The 12,468-nt window shown below is 40.1% G+C and overlaps 1 protein-coding gene across 1 annotated transcript; it reads right to left on the bottom strand.

The window, feature by feature from the left end:
• Positions 1-345: 345 nt before the first annotated feature.
• On the bottom strand, positions 346-12,210 carry MED17 (mediator complex subunit 17). Its single transcript, XM_040055721.1, has 12 exons — positions 11,953-12,210; positions 11,479-11,645; positions 10,841-11,060; positions 9,320-9,456; positions 9,137-9,221; positions 8,021-8,173; positions 7,101-7,231; positions 5,862-6,046; positions 5,198-5,335; positions 4,124-4,241; positions 2,761-2,920; positions 346-844 (listed from the first exon to the last, which is right to left on the bottom strand). Exons 1-12 carry the CDS (start codon positions 12,182-12,184, stop codon positions 639-641), a joined length of 1,932 nt encoding a protein of 643 aa, XP_039911655.1. The 5' UTR covers positions 12,185-12,210; the 3' UTR covers positions 346-638.
• Between the last annotated feature and the right edge of the window lie 258 nt (positions 12,211-12,468).

Here is a 12,468-nt window from a genome sequence, read left to right as displayed (position 1 = left end):
TGGAGAATGCAGGAGAAAGACCCAGATGTGCAAGTGTGGAGGTTTACTGCATGAGAGTTACCTCCTTCTGTCCAGTCACTAAGTCACAAGTCACCCACAAACTCGAATTGTCAGAACCTTGCAAGCCAAGTAAGACCCTTTCTTCAATATTCTTGCAAAAAACAAGGTCAAAAAACAAGCAAAGTAGTTGACATCACACAGGTCATCAGAGAGGAAAGACTTTTGCCACAGGCAGTGACTTTGTAACACTCTCAAGCTGAACTGTCAAGTAAACTTATTTCTCAAAAAAAAAGGGGTCACCCAGAATCCCCATCAATGTACAAATAAATTCCAACTCAAGAATGCTTCAACTCAAGGAATACCAAATTTAATTTTATAAACAAAAAATACATTAATTACTCAGCTATGTTACCCTGGACAGAGCATTTTTCAAAGATACAGCTGAAAGGAACTTTTACAAAATACTGTATGTATTTTATAAGTCACTGAAAAAGATTTTATTACAAATACCAAAATGGCTATTTCTGTACAGGAAATTAATTTGATTTTGCTTTCTTGTGTTGACCCATAGTTCCCATTTCCCTTTGCTGCACTGGCAGTTATCATTGCACACAGACACTTGAAAGCCCTCAGCTTCACTAGCAAGGAGTTAGGGCAGCCATGAGGAGTTCCATTTTATACACAAAGTTACGCCCTTCCATTTTATTCCACTGCACTTCCTTGAATGGTCCCCGGAGATGATTCCACTTGCTGTCCTGCAGGACATCACCCTTGGGGAGATCCTTGCACTGACTCCGAGGAAACTGAACCATGACTTTGCTGCCGCTTTCTGGACCATTACGTACTGTGACAAAAGGAGATTTCAATGAGCATTTTAACACCGTAGGAATTCCTTATACTAAGTATTCTTCCTTGTGTATGCTATACTTTACTCCTACTCAATTCCAAACGTGCTGAAATCAAACAAGGGAAATTCCCTTCCTTTCTTTTTCAAAGCTTTTTCTCTGGATTTTCTCTCTTTTCTCCCACTTCTCTATGATTTTGTTGCTTTAGCACTGCATGCTCTTGGTTAGATCAAAACAGAGAAACTTTTAATAAACCCCAAAGTGTACACCTTACAAATGCACTTCTTTTTCCCCAATGATGCCAGGAAGGGCAAAGGCTTCATTGCTCATTCTTTCCTTAGATGCATTCCCCACTATTCTGTTGAAAAATGTTTTGTTTCTAGTGGATTTATCTCAAATAGACAGGATCTAAGTCACTAGGCAATTACTTTTAATCACAAAATTCTGTGAGACTGGTGGAGGGTTGGTGGTGCTTCACTGGCTTAGACGGGTTTCTGTTTTCATGCTGGGGAGTGGTGTGTGTTTGCTTTTTAAATACACAGTTAGAGAGGTACCACCTAGCTTTTTCCTCATCTACCAAGCTAACCTTCTGTAAAGAGGTGACTATCAGGTAATTTCTTTTTCATAAATTGATGCCAACTATTCTCCATCATCACATTCTGTAGTATGTTCGGAAAATTCTTTTGAGACCATTTTTTTCCTCCTCATCTTCCCAGTAACTGCAATGAGGCTGATCAGACTGTAGTTCCCCACATTTTCCTTTTTGAATATAGGATGTAACATTTGCCTTCTTCCAGTCTTCAGGAGCCCTTTCTGTGCCTGGCCTTTTAGAGATGATCAAGAGTGGCCTTGCAGCGACATTAATCAACTCCCTCAGCAGTCATGGACAGATATCCCACATGGTCCCACAAACCTGTGCATGTCTAAGCCTGTTCAAAGGTTCTCTAACCTGGTCTTCCACTGCTGAGTCTGAATCTTTGCTCCAGAACTTCCCATTTCTGAAGGCCAATCTTAAGACCAAAGTAAAGAAGGTACTGAGTACCTTGGCCTCCTCCATGCCAAGTATTCTCTCTGTTTAACGGCAGTCTTGCACTTTCCCTAATCTCTCCTTTGCTGCTGATATACCTGTTGAAGCTCTTCTTGCTGCCCTGTACATCCCTCATCAGATTCCTATCCTATCCTTACCGATGCATGATTGGATAGTCTCTCTATATCCCTCACAGGTCAACTACTTATAATCTCTTGGAGCTTCCTTCCTGTGTCATGAGTTCAGTCATGAGCTCCTTGTTCATACATACAGGTCTTCTGTCACCTTTGCACAACTTTCTGAACATTAGGAATGGCCATTCTTGAGCTTGAAAGAGGTGACCCTTGAAAACAATAATCAAACAGCACTCCCAGACCCTGCTTCTTTCCATCCCATAGGATGATATCCCATAGGATTCTTTCAAAAAGATTCCTAAAGAGACCAAACTATGTTCTCCCTAAGTTTGGAGTTGTGATCCTGTTGTTTATCTTGTTCCCTTCTCTCAGGATTCTCCCAGGATCTTGATGGTTTCTGTAATCTCTTTTTTCTATGCTAATAATAATACATACAATTAATCATATATATTTATGTATTGTATAAACAAATACTTGTAATATATATATTTAGATAATGCATTAATATAATACATATAATAGAATATATATAAAAATTTTCCCATAACTATAAGAAATATTTTCAAGCCTGTGTAAATTAAATCAGGTTTATATTAAGTGGCTTCCTGGGCAAGGTGTGGATTCTATTTAGATGTCAATTCCATATACAAAGAGATAGTCTCTAGAGTTCTAGAGCATCATATCAATTCATATTAAAATATTCTACAAACACTCTCAGAAAGACTTCACTTCTATTTGCAAGAGGAAACACTACCTGAAATGGCATAGTCTCCATTTGGTGATGCTACAGTTATTGCTGATGCGTTGCCAATGCTCTCCACCGGCCCCAGACCAACGTGATTACTGAAACTCAGCACGTGCCATCCCATAACTTTTGCAAGCTGCTGAACTGCATGTACTTGGTGCTGTGACATCTGAAACATAACAAGAGATTTATTTTCTGTTCAGTATTCACAGACCATAGAAAAATTTCCTTATGGGTTTTAGCAAGTCTGTTTTCTGTACAATAGTTATTTATAAAAGTGACCTTGTTTTCTACTTTCAGAGGAACTTTTTAAAATATGATGGTAAACCCTTGTGTTATTGGAATTTAGACCAGTTCCTCTGCAGACAGAGAAAACCACTCTATTACGCAGTCGAATTAATTTTTCATAGGTATATGCACTTAGCCATTTTGCTTAAGTATTGCTTTCAATAAGAAAAATCTTTATTTAGGTCTCTAAAAATTAATTTGTAAACAATTCTGTCTTCTAATAGAAACAAGATTTCTGCTGTAAAATATATAAAGATATGAGAAAGTATTAGCAGAGAAAATTCAGTAAAAAAAGTGGAGGTTCTCTTATGCATGATTATCTCCATTAATGCTCAAGTGTAAGCACTGCGCTCCAACAGCTTAGGCACTTAAATGCTACTGTTTTCCTGTATCATGACTTAACTCTTGTAACAAGGCAGTATCCAGCACCCAGTATTCAGCAGTTCTCTGTGAACAAGTCTGGCAACACTTGACCAAAAAGACACAACCTCAGCAGAATCTGTTTCGACTTGTCTTCTGTGTCATGGATTTTATGTAACTGAACAGGCCAACCACTGTTATTAAAGACCTATATTTTGACTATTTATAATGAACAGTGGGGAGATTGTTACTTCTGAATAAAACCAGCAGGTTGTTCTAAGCAATTAAGAAAACAGAGTTCATTCAAGTATCAGCTAATTTAGTAACAGCAGATGCAAAGTGAGCATCAACAGACAATGTTGAAATGACAGTAATTGTGGGTTCATTAAGAACTTGGCTACAGTCAGTTTCATACACAGAATACCTTATTGTCTGCTAGGATTACCACCGACTTGTTTCTCCCATAATGAGCAGCATAAAGATATGCATTTTAAATGGGAGGGAAAAATTATTATGACTGCTGACCCTAGTAAAGAATGGCTATATATTTTAGTAACAGTTGCTAAAGACTCTACATAAATATAGTGAAAATTCAGTCATTCAGCTTCCCATCTTCATTATCTTAATCTGAACTTTTAAATATTTTCTACATAGATAAAAGTGAGATTTTAACTTCTTCTGTTTCCCAAACATCACGAGAAAGTGAAGAATAACATGAGTCTACCTGAGATAAAAGGAAATCCTGCAGTTCTTGCTCTTGATGGGACAGTGTAATAACTCTTCCATCTCTATGCACAACTCTGATTTGTTCAACTCCAATATTCAGCTGTAGTTGAATGGATCTTTGAAGACAAGATCCATATTTATTCAAAAAGCATTAAAACACTTAAGAAAACAGGAAACTAAGAACACAGAATCCCACCCAGTCACTGACGAATTCTTAAGACAGATGGTGCAAAGCTTACAGAATGTGACAGCAACTCCAAACATTCTGGTTTCATCAGTCATCACAACAGCTCCCTCTATACGGCAGATGACATTCTGTGGCATGCTCCCAGGCCTGGCCTACCATCGGTTCAGGTCAAGGAAGCCTCCCAGCTCCCTGCCCACCCCTCTGTCCAAGTCTCCTTGCAGTTGTGCAGGGGAAAATGGTGTGTTCTATGCTACAAACAAGACTTGGGCAGCTTATGCACTCTGGAACCAAGGCTGGAAATGTACCAGTGACTGCAGGTTGTCCTACACTGTGGTCACAGCCAGAGAGCACTGCTCCAAATGGAAAACAACACTGCTGATGAATGAATTCACTGCTGGTCAGTCTGCAGGCATTTATTTCTGGAACATGAAATCTCGTATTTCAGCAACAACGTGTATAATTATTGAATGAATTACATGAGTTCCACATCTCAGTACCTATGCAAACAAGCTAGGACTGAGCACTGATTGGCTGTCCATGACCAGACTGGAAGTTTAGAATCCACAGCACATCAAATAATACTTTGTATTCTGTCATCTCTACCCAAAGTAAATTCCCCCCAAGTGTCCATTCTCATCTTAAATTTCTTCTTTGAAAGGAAACTGTATTAATTAAAGATGTACTAAATATCTTCATTAAAGGGTAAAGTGGGTGAAGCTTTCTTAAGGTGACTGTTCACCCCACAGTCAAGTCAGAAAAACAAACACACAAATAATGGACTCCTACTTGTCTGAAGAGAATCTAAACCTTTGAATCACAGTGTGAATACACGCTGTCTTTGCTTCATGCTTCTACAACTAAAAGGACATGCATTCTCACACTTACTTGCATATCTGCTCATATCCTTGAGAAGTTATTAGAACTTTAACACTGGATTCATAAACATCATTGATATTGGACCAGTGAGCCTGAATCTGAGGATCCTCAATACGACTTGCCAGACTGTCAATGGTTCGAGCAGTTCTAGAAGATAAAGCCAAATTCCACACACAGTAATCCAGGCAGTTTGTGCTGTTATCTTGCTTACAGGAAGCAAGGAGGTTATTAAATTTAACACAAACTCGTGGATCAAAATTCTGTTTCAGCACTGTTCTGGTGCTAATGAAGTACACTTGTTTATTCTGTACATTTCTCATACATTCTGCAGCAGTACTGAAGTGGTGTTACTCAGTATCAACTAATGCACTGCAAAGAATACTAAAAAAGGATTTATACAGTTTGAGGTAAGTAGGGACAATTAGCAGCAGCTTATGTTGCAACTGTCACAGAGATCTCAAAGAAATATGTTTTTTTTTTCTTTCTACTAGCTGAATGTTGTTTGCTCGTATTTTTTCATTTTTTCATAATTTTTGGTTCTTAGTACTTACAAAAGAAGACTGTATTACTGTGAACGAAACAGCAGCTAGCAAGCTTTAAGAACACTTAAAATAGATCAGTTCTACATAATTCTATATAATAGTACATGTTACAAGAGCATCTTGTGACCCACCTTCGTCTCAAAAAGATATGCTTTGCCTGTTTTATGATCTTTTCCAGAAGTCCTTCATTCGACTGTAGAGAACTGATTTCATTTTTATCAAAAGCCTGGGGCCCTGCAAGTCTCATTCTCTTGTGGCCAAAAGGTGCACTAGCTGGATGTGGCATCACTGTTGAGCTCAGGGTTTGCTTGTGACACTGCAACAGCCAACAGATGTTATAAAAGAAAGGGACCAAATAACATATCGGCAAGAAATACTATCTATACTACAAAATGTTGCTTCACACCAGGTTTTTTGAGTGTATGTACTTTCAAAAAGTACAACTTTTAAACTTTACAAACCTGACAGCACTTTAATGACAGTTTTTCATACTTTGCTTCCCCCGTGTCTTTCAAACCTTATAGAAAGTAATTAAAAAAACCCCAAAGTGCTAGCTAACAAGAATTTGATAGCATGGTAGTAGCTCCTAATAATAAGTCATCTTTATATACATCTATGGAGACAGAAAGAATGCTCTCTTAAAAATAAAGGAAGGATTTTAGATGAAAAAAAATTGAAGTACAAAAAGTTTTAGCAATATGTCCAATGTAAGGAAAGGAAATCCACAGGAAAGGTGGGCACTGAGCCAAAGCTTCATGGACCCTAAATCAGTGTTTAAAATAATGGACTGTTCCACATGACTGCATGACTTCCAGAGCCATGCTGGAAGGAGGTGAACACTCTCTGAAACATGGTTTCAATTCCACTTAGAGATGCAAAACTGTGTTCCTTTCCTGAAGAGAGACAACCTCAACCTTGTACCCCAGGTTATCCTGCTAAATTATACAAGAATTTAAAATGCTGAAGCAGAGAAGTGGACCTTAAAATAAACAAGGCTGTTATGGCAATTGATTGTTCCTTCATGAGGGTATGGCCTGCCCAGATGCTCACCGACAGAGCTTGGTAAGCACTACTAGACACAATAAAAAAGGCAGAACTGATGGACTCCACTGGAAAAGCTTTGCATGTCTTTTCTGAAGTGAGCAGCCTGGTCTGATGTTAAGTAAAGAACCAGCATTCCATGAAAGCATTAGCTGGAACTCCCAAACCACCCACACCCATGGAAACCAAGCAGGAGGCTGCCTTCCACAAATGGATGGAGAAGGACTGGCCTCTAGTGGCACTCAGCTGTTATACCAGTGCCACACACTAGGCAGAAGGCTGAACAAAAGCACAAAAACTCTTCAGTACTTCAGCCATAGATGCAGTACCTCTCTGATAAGTTGATGCAAATTATGTTCCAGAACATAGAGATGATCCTCTGGATTCTGTTTTTCAGAAGCAGCCTTTTGTGACTTTTTATCATTGGAAGAGTGACACAGAGAAATAGACAACTGCAAACCTGTACAAAGCAGATGGAAAAAAAGATTTTAAAAAGTGAGCACTGACAATTTTCAAGGTTGCTGCTGAGAACTGCTTTTCTTCATGCTTTATACTCCATAGTTTAACAAGAGGTATTCACTGTATCAGAGAAAAATCAAAGCATGATGGTGGAGAGCACAGCACCAAAGGCAAGTAAAACCCGATACTCTGAATTCAATTACTGAATAATTGAAAGGCCAAGTATGAACTCATCAGGTGCATTTCACATCAATTTCTATGACTCAATCCCACACAAAAAGAAAGTCCCCAGGATGCCATTCCTTTCTCAAAGGAGTGATTAACCATCACACACATTTTAAGCAATCCAGAAATATATTCTTTGCACGGTACAATCAGTTGTGTACCCCTTGTAAGAACAGAGGATTCACCACCGACTCTAAGGCACCTTTATGCCGTTTAATTATCCTCACTGAAAGGCATTTGCTTTTGTTCTTCTGAGGACCCATAAACTCAAGCCTTAAATTTCTTTTTACATGCAATCCAGGAGCAATGACTTATGCACAGCTCCACACTGCCACATGCACATGGCATTACAGCTGACAGTTTTAAGTGCTGCTGAAAAAACACATAACCACAAAGGAAAACAGAGTACATTAGAAACTACTGTGCATTAGTTGAAATTGTTTTTCAAAACCTTTGACAATCAAGGAGTTGTTTTTTTCCTTTTGTGACGACAGAGCATTAAAAAAGGTGACCTCAAACAATATTTATGCAAATAATTGTAGGTCAAGAGTCTTAAGCTTCCTACCTGGGAAAGGCTGGGAGATTATCTGATTTTTCACTACAATGTGAGGAATCTGTGATTTAATTTGAACAGCTTCTCGTGACAGCTGGGCAAATATTTCTTTACACAGAAGAACATTCTGTGCAGTCTCCAACTTTGTTTGCCAGTGTGCAGAACCTGAAAAGTATACATCAATGTTTGCAGGAGGGAAGAGCAAAGAGAAGCATATATGCATATTCTGAAGTGCAACACCCTCGTGGACAGTGTATTACACTCCCAAGCCCCTTGTGAACTCTCCTTACGAACCTCTGCTCCTGAAGTTGTAATTTACTATCAATGATACTTCTGGCTTTATTAAATTCACCTGGTGATGAACTACCCAATAAGGTTCAGTGCATGCATGTGCTTTCACAGGGTTTATAAGGCCCAAAATTCTTGGGAGATTCTGGAGTGAGTAAGCACACAAGCTGTATTATGTACTCTCAATACCATATGAAACATCTCATAGTACAGCACCCTATGTTCAGGACAGCACCAGCATCTATATCACTGACAACTGTGAAATAAAATTCTTTATTTCTTACTTTAAAAAGTAAATGATGGCTTTTTAATCCAAAGTTTACAGCTTCACATACTGGCACATATGAAATGAATCAATGCACTGTGTGCCAGGTGAGCTGTTGGTTATTAACACACAGACCACCAGCACAGTTTCAGACCCAGATAAAACACATGAGCAATAGACACAAGTGATGCATTTTGGGCAGAGTTAAGAGTGAATAATCATTAGTTCAGCTGCATTAATGGGATGTAACTGACTGAAACACAACACCTTCGTTTGATATCAGTTATGGGCTCAAACTTTTAATATCATACAAAAGGGGCTCCAGAATACTCAAAATACAACCCTAACAATTTTTTTTTTTTCAGAACTGAATAAACACATATGAAAACCTGAAGAAGCATGCTTCAAAAACATGATTTCCAAAGCCCAAGCAGCACCCAAACAGAAAAATTCAATTTAAATAAGGGAAGTCTTATTCACTCTCCCTCCCAGCTGCATGCTGAAATTTTCAAACAAGCATCATATGCAAACTCATTCCTTGAGAACATATTCATAAAACAACATATAAAGTATACCTGGTTTTGATTTTGGCAAGGGTCTTTTAAACAGATTGACCGTCCCGAGGTCACCAATGTCTGGTGCTTGTTTTTGAATGGAAACCTAGGCAAGAGAGAACAGCATTTAATGTTTGTTCTCTGTTGCAAGCATACAAAGCTGATACAAAACTCCACTAGGTTATTAAGGTTTCTCTGACAAACCTTGATGTACGCTGATCCCTCTAAATCACTTGGAATTTGAACATCCAAAGGACAATAATCCTCAGGTATCTTTTTATCCAGGTCAATGTCAGTGTTCTTTATCACCTCAAATGTGCCATGATGAAGAAAAAGGGAGCCTGAGTAAAGAAGGACAAAGATGTACGCATTATATGTTAAGCACCTTCTGCAAATAAAAAAGAGTGTATCTCTGTTTTGGAAGAACATGTATTTCTGAGTCTCCAAATCTTCAGAGCTGAACTTGACTCAAATTCCTTAATGACTTCTTAAAAAAAACAGGTAAATCAGAAAGCTCATGCCACTATATCAGCATCTCAATCCTTCACTGTGCAATGTGTAATATTTTACAGTACGTTAACACAGAGTATTTAATAATTACGGGGGGAAGCCAAGAGTTTTTTGAAATTGAGTCATTAGGTACAAGGAAGGAGAAAAAAAAAGATATTTGGTTAAAAAAAGACAAAAAGCAAATGTATGAAATTTTGCAGGCAGTTGGTTAAAGTTACAACACCCATATTGATTTAAAGGAATTCTGATGATGTCCAGCTAGAAGTCTGAAAACTATGACCATGTTTTGACTGTAAAAGATATCTCAACAGCCAGTCATTCAGGGACTGGTAAAAGCAAATACCCACATCTGTCTTAGCTACACACCTTTTTCATCCAAGGCACAGTCCACCTAGGTCAGGGCAAATCAACTAGAAAGAAACATAGCCTGGGGTACATCTACAGCTTTTTCATGAACAAATCTAAAAGTGTCTTCCCCCTGCGCCACCAACAACAGGAACCCAACACATACAGTTCTGATGCCTGCTTTGTACCTACATCCTAAGTTTTGTGTGATTCTGTAATTCCCTTGTCACTCCATTAACAGCCTCTAGAACGCTGGGCTGCTCACCCTCTTTAAATGTAACCCATGAATTAAGGCATATTCTCAGCATCGTTTCTCAACTGTAGGAATAGGTATAATAATCTACCTTCACCGTGACTCTTTAGTCACATGGTTTAGTTTTACCTGGTGTGAATTCTGGGAAGCAGGGAGTTAGACATCATGAGCCTTTTGGGTTCCTTCTAACTTGAGATATTCCAGGACTCTCTGATCTTTGATTAAAAAAAATGTAACCCACTCTTCCCAGGGGTTTTTTTGTTTTTTTTTTTTAATGCTTTACAGACCAAAGGTAGATAAAAGCCAAGGACTTGCAAAGTCTGTCTGTCAACTGATCAACTACATAGCAAATGCAGTATTGCTTTTGTGAACAAATTATTAGTAAAATACTATACATTTAGCCTTTAAGATCACTTTCTGGATTGAAGATGGCAAGATATTTTCCCTCACACTAAAACAAGAGTTTTCCCTTTATAAACCTGTCTCATAAATTTAAAAAAAAAAAAAAAAAAATCACACTGAAATTATTTATTATGAGATATTCCATCTCTTTTTCCAGATACAAAAAGACAATTTCATAAAATAACCATTCTTGCGAAAAAGATCCTACTGTTTACCTGCACTTCTGTAGCTCAGATCACCAAGAATTTTATCTCCCACTTTTCTCAGCTTCCAGTGTTGTCTCAGTCTTAGCAGTTCAGAGTTGAAGTCTCTTTGTCGCTTATTTTCCTGATTTTCAGCAACTGATTTGGACAATCTTTCTGCACCTTTCAACAGGATCTGAGCTGCTCCAGCTAATGACTTCTTTTTTGAAATCAGCTGTAGAAACTGAGGATTCTAGTACCAACAACAACAAGAAGAAACTCGCACTTTAATTCACAAAGATTTATTATTATTACTATTAATTATAATTATTAGTTATCAGTATTTATTTATTTATTTATTGTTATTAGTGGAAACTAACTGACAGGGACTGATAAGTTGTTTTTGCTGGATGTCCAGTAACTTAGAATTACTTTCATACCAGCACTATACAGTTGGAAGCAGCATTTTGACTTAAGCTTCAGCAAAGAGGCTTCTGAAATTGGCCTCAACTCCCATTCCCAGCCTTACTCTGACCCGTAAAGCACTGCACTGGCACATCAAAAGGAACATTTTGACAAATTTTGTACTGATCACTCATGAAAAAAAGAATACTCTGGAATAAAACCTTTAGCATCAAGCCACACAAAAAGCTCAACTAGGTACAACATACTTGTTTTGGAGGAAGGGGATCCTGCCCGACTGGATCTAGAGTCATGAACTTTTTATCCTTCACGATGCTAAGAACGTCATACAACACACACATCTCAGTCAAGGCACTTCTTAAGTTGTTCCTCACTGAATCCCAAGGCCAGAGGGATGGCTGAAACTTTACCAACCCTAAAAATAAAACCAAAGAAGAAAAACAAAGGGCTTTAAGAAGGTATGGTGTAAGGCTCATTTTTCAACCACAGAGAGATTACAACGACACGAAATACAACACGATATCGTATCTGCCGTTGTCCTTTCCCACTACAATTTACTGCGGCTCGGTCACGAATATTGTGACCAGCCCACCGCGGGAATCCCGGGAGAAGCGAGGCCAGGCCCAGCCAGCCGCGGAGCTGCAGGCCGGCACCGCCACAGCTCGGCGGGCCTCCACCAGCTGCATCCCGGCGGGAGAGCTCGGGCTGGCGGCCCCTCTCACCTTCCTCATCCTCCGTCTCGCCCGGCTCGGCCCAGGCGCGGCCCGCCGAGCCCGGCTCGTCCTCCTCGGAGCCGGAGCCCTGGCTGAAGTCGATGCGCTGCGCCAGGCGCGCCAGGTTCTGGGACATGGAGAGCGGCTGGAGGTAGGTCTCGCTTCCATCCAGCCCCACCTCCTGCACCTGCTTCTCACACGCTGACTCGATGCTGATGCGCACGGCCGGCACGCCCGCCATCTTGGAGGGACCCCCGCCCGCACGCGGCAGGGGGCGGGCCAGCGCCGGCGAGCCCGGGAGGGGGCGGGGTCAGCACCGGGAAGGCTCGGCAGTTTCCGGAGGCGCTCGAGAGAGAGTGGGACCAGAGCCAGGCGGGCTCGGCCATTTCCGGAGGGAGCTCGGATACGGCCGGGGCCAGCGCCGAGTGGGCTCGGCTACCTCCGGAGCCGCTCGCGAGGGGGCGGGGCCACCGCCGCGAAGGGACGGTGCCGAGCGCAGAAGCTCGGAGCTGATACTGTTTTCTC

The sequence above is a fragment of the Hirundo rustica genome, chromosome 2, assembly GCF_015227805.2.
Source record: "Hirundo rustica isolate bHirRus1 chromosome 2, bHirRus1.pri.v3, whole genome shotgun sequence".
Classification (NCBI taxonomy): Eukaryota; Metazoa; Chordata; class Aves; order Passeriformes; family Hirundinidae; genus Hirundo; species Hirundo rustica.
The sequence above is the reverse complement of the archived record's forward strand: the minus strand, read 5'-3'. Positions and strand labels throughout refer to the sequence as shown.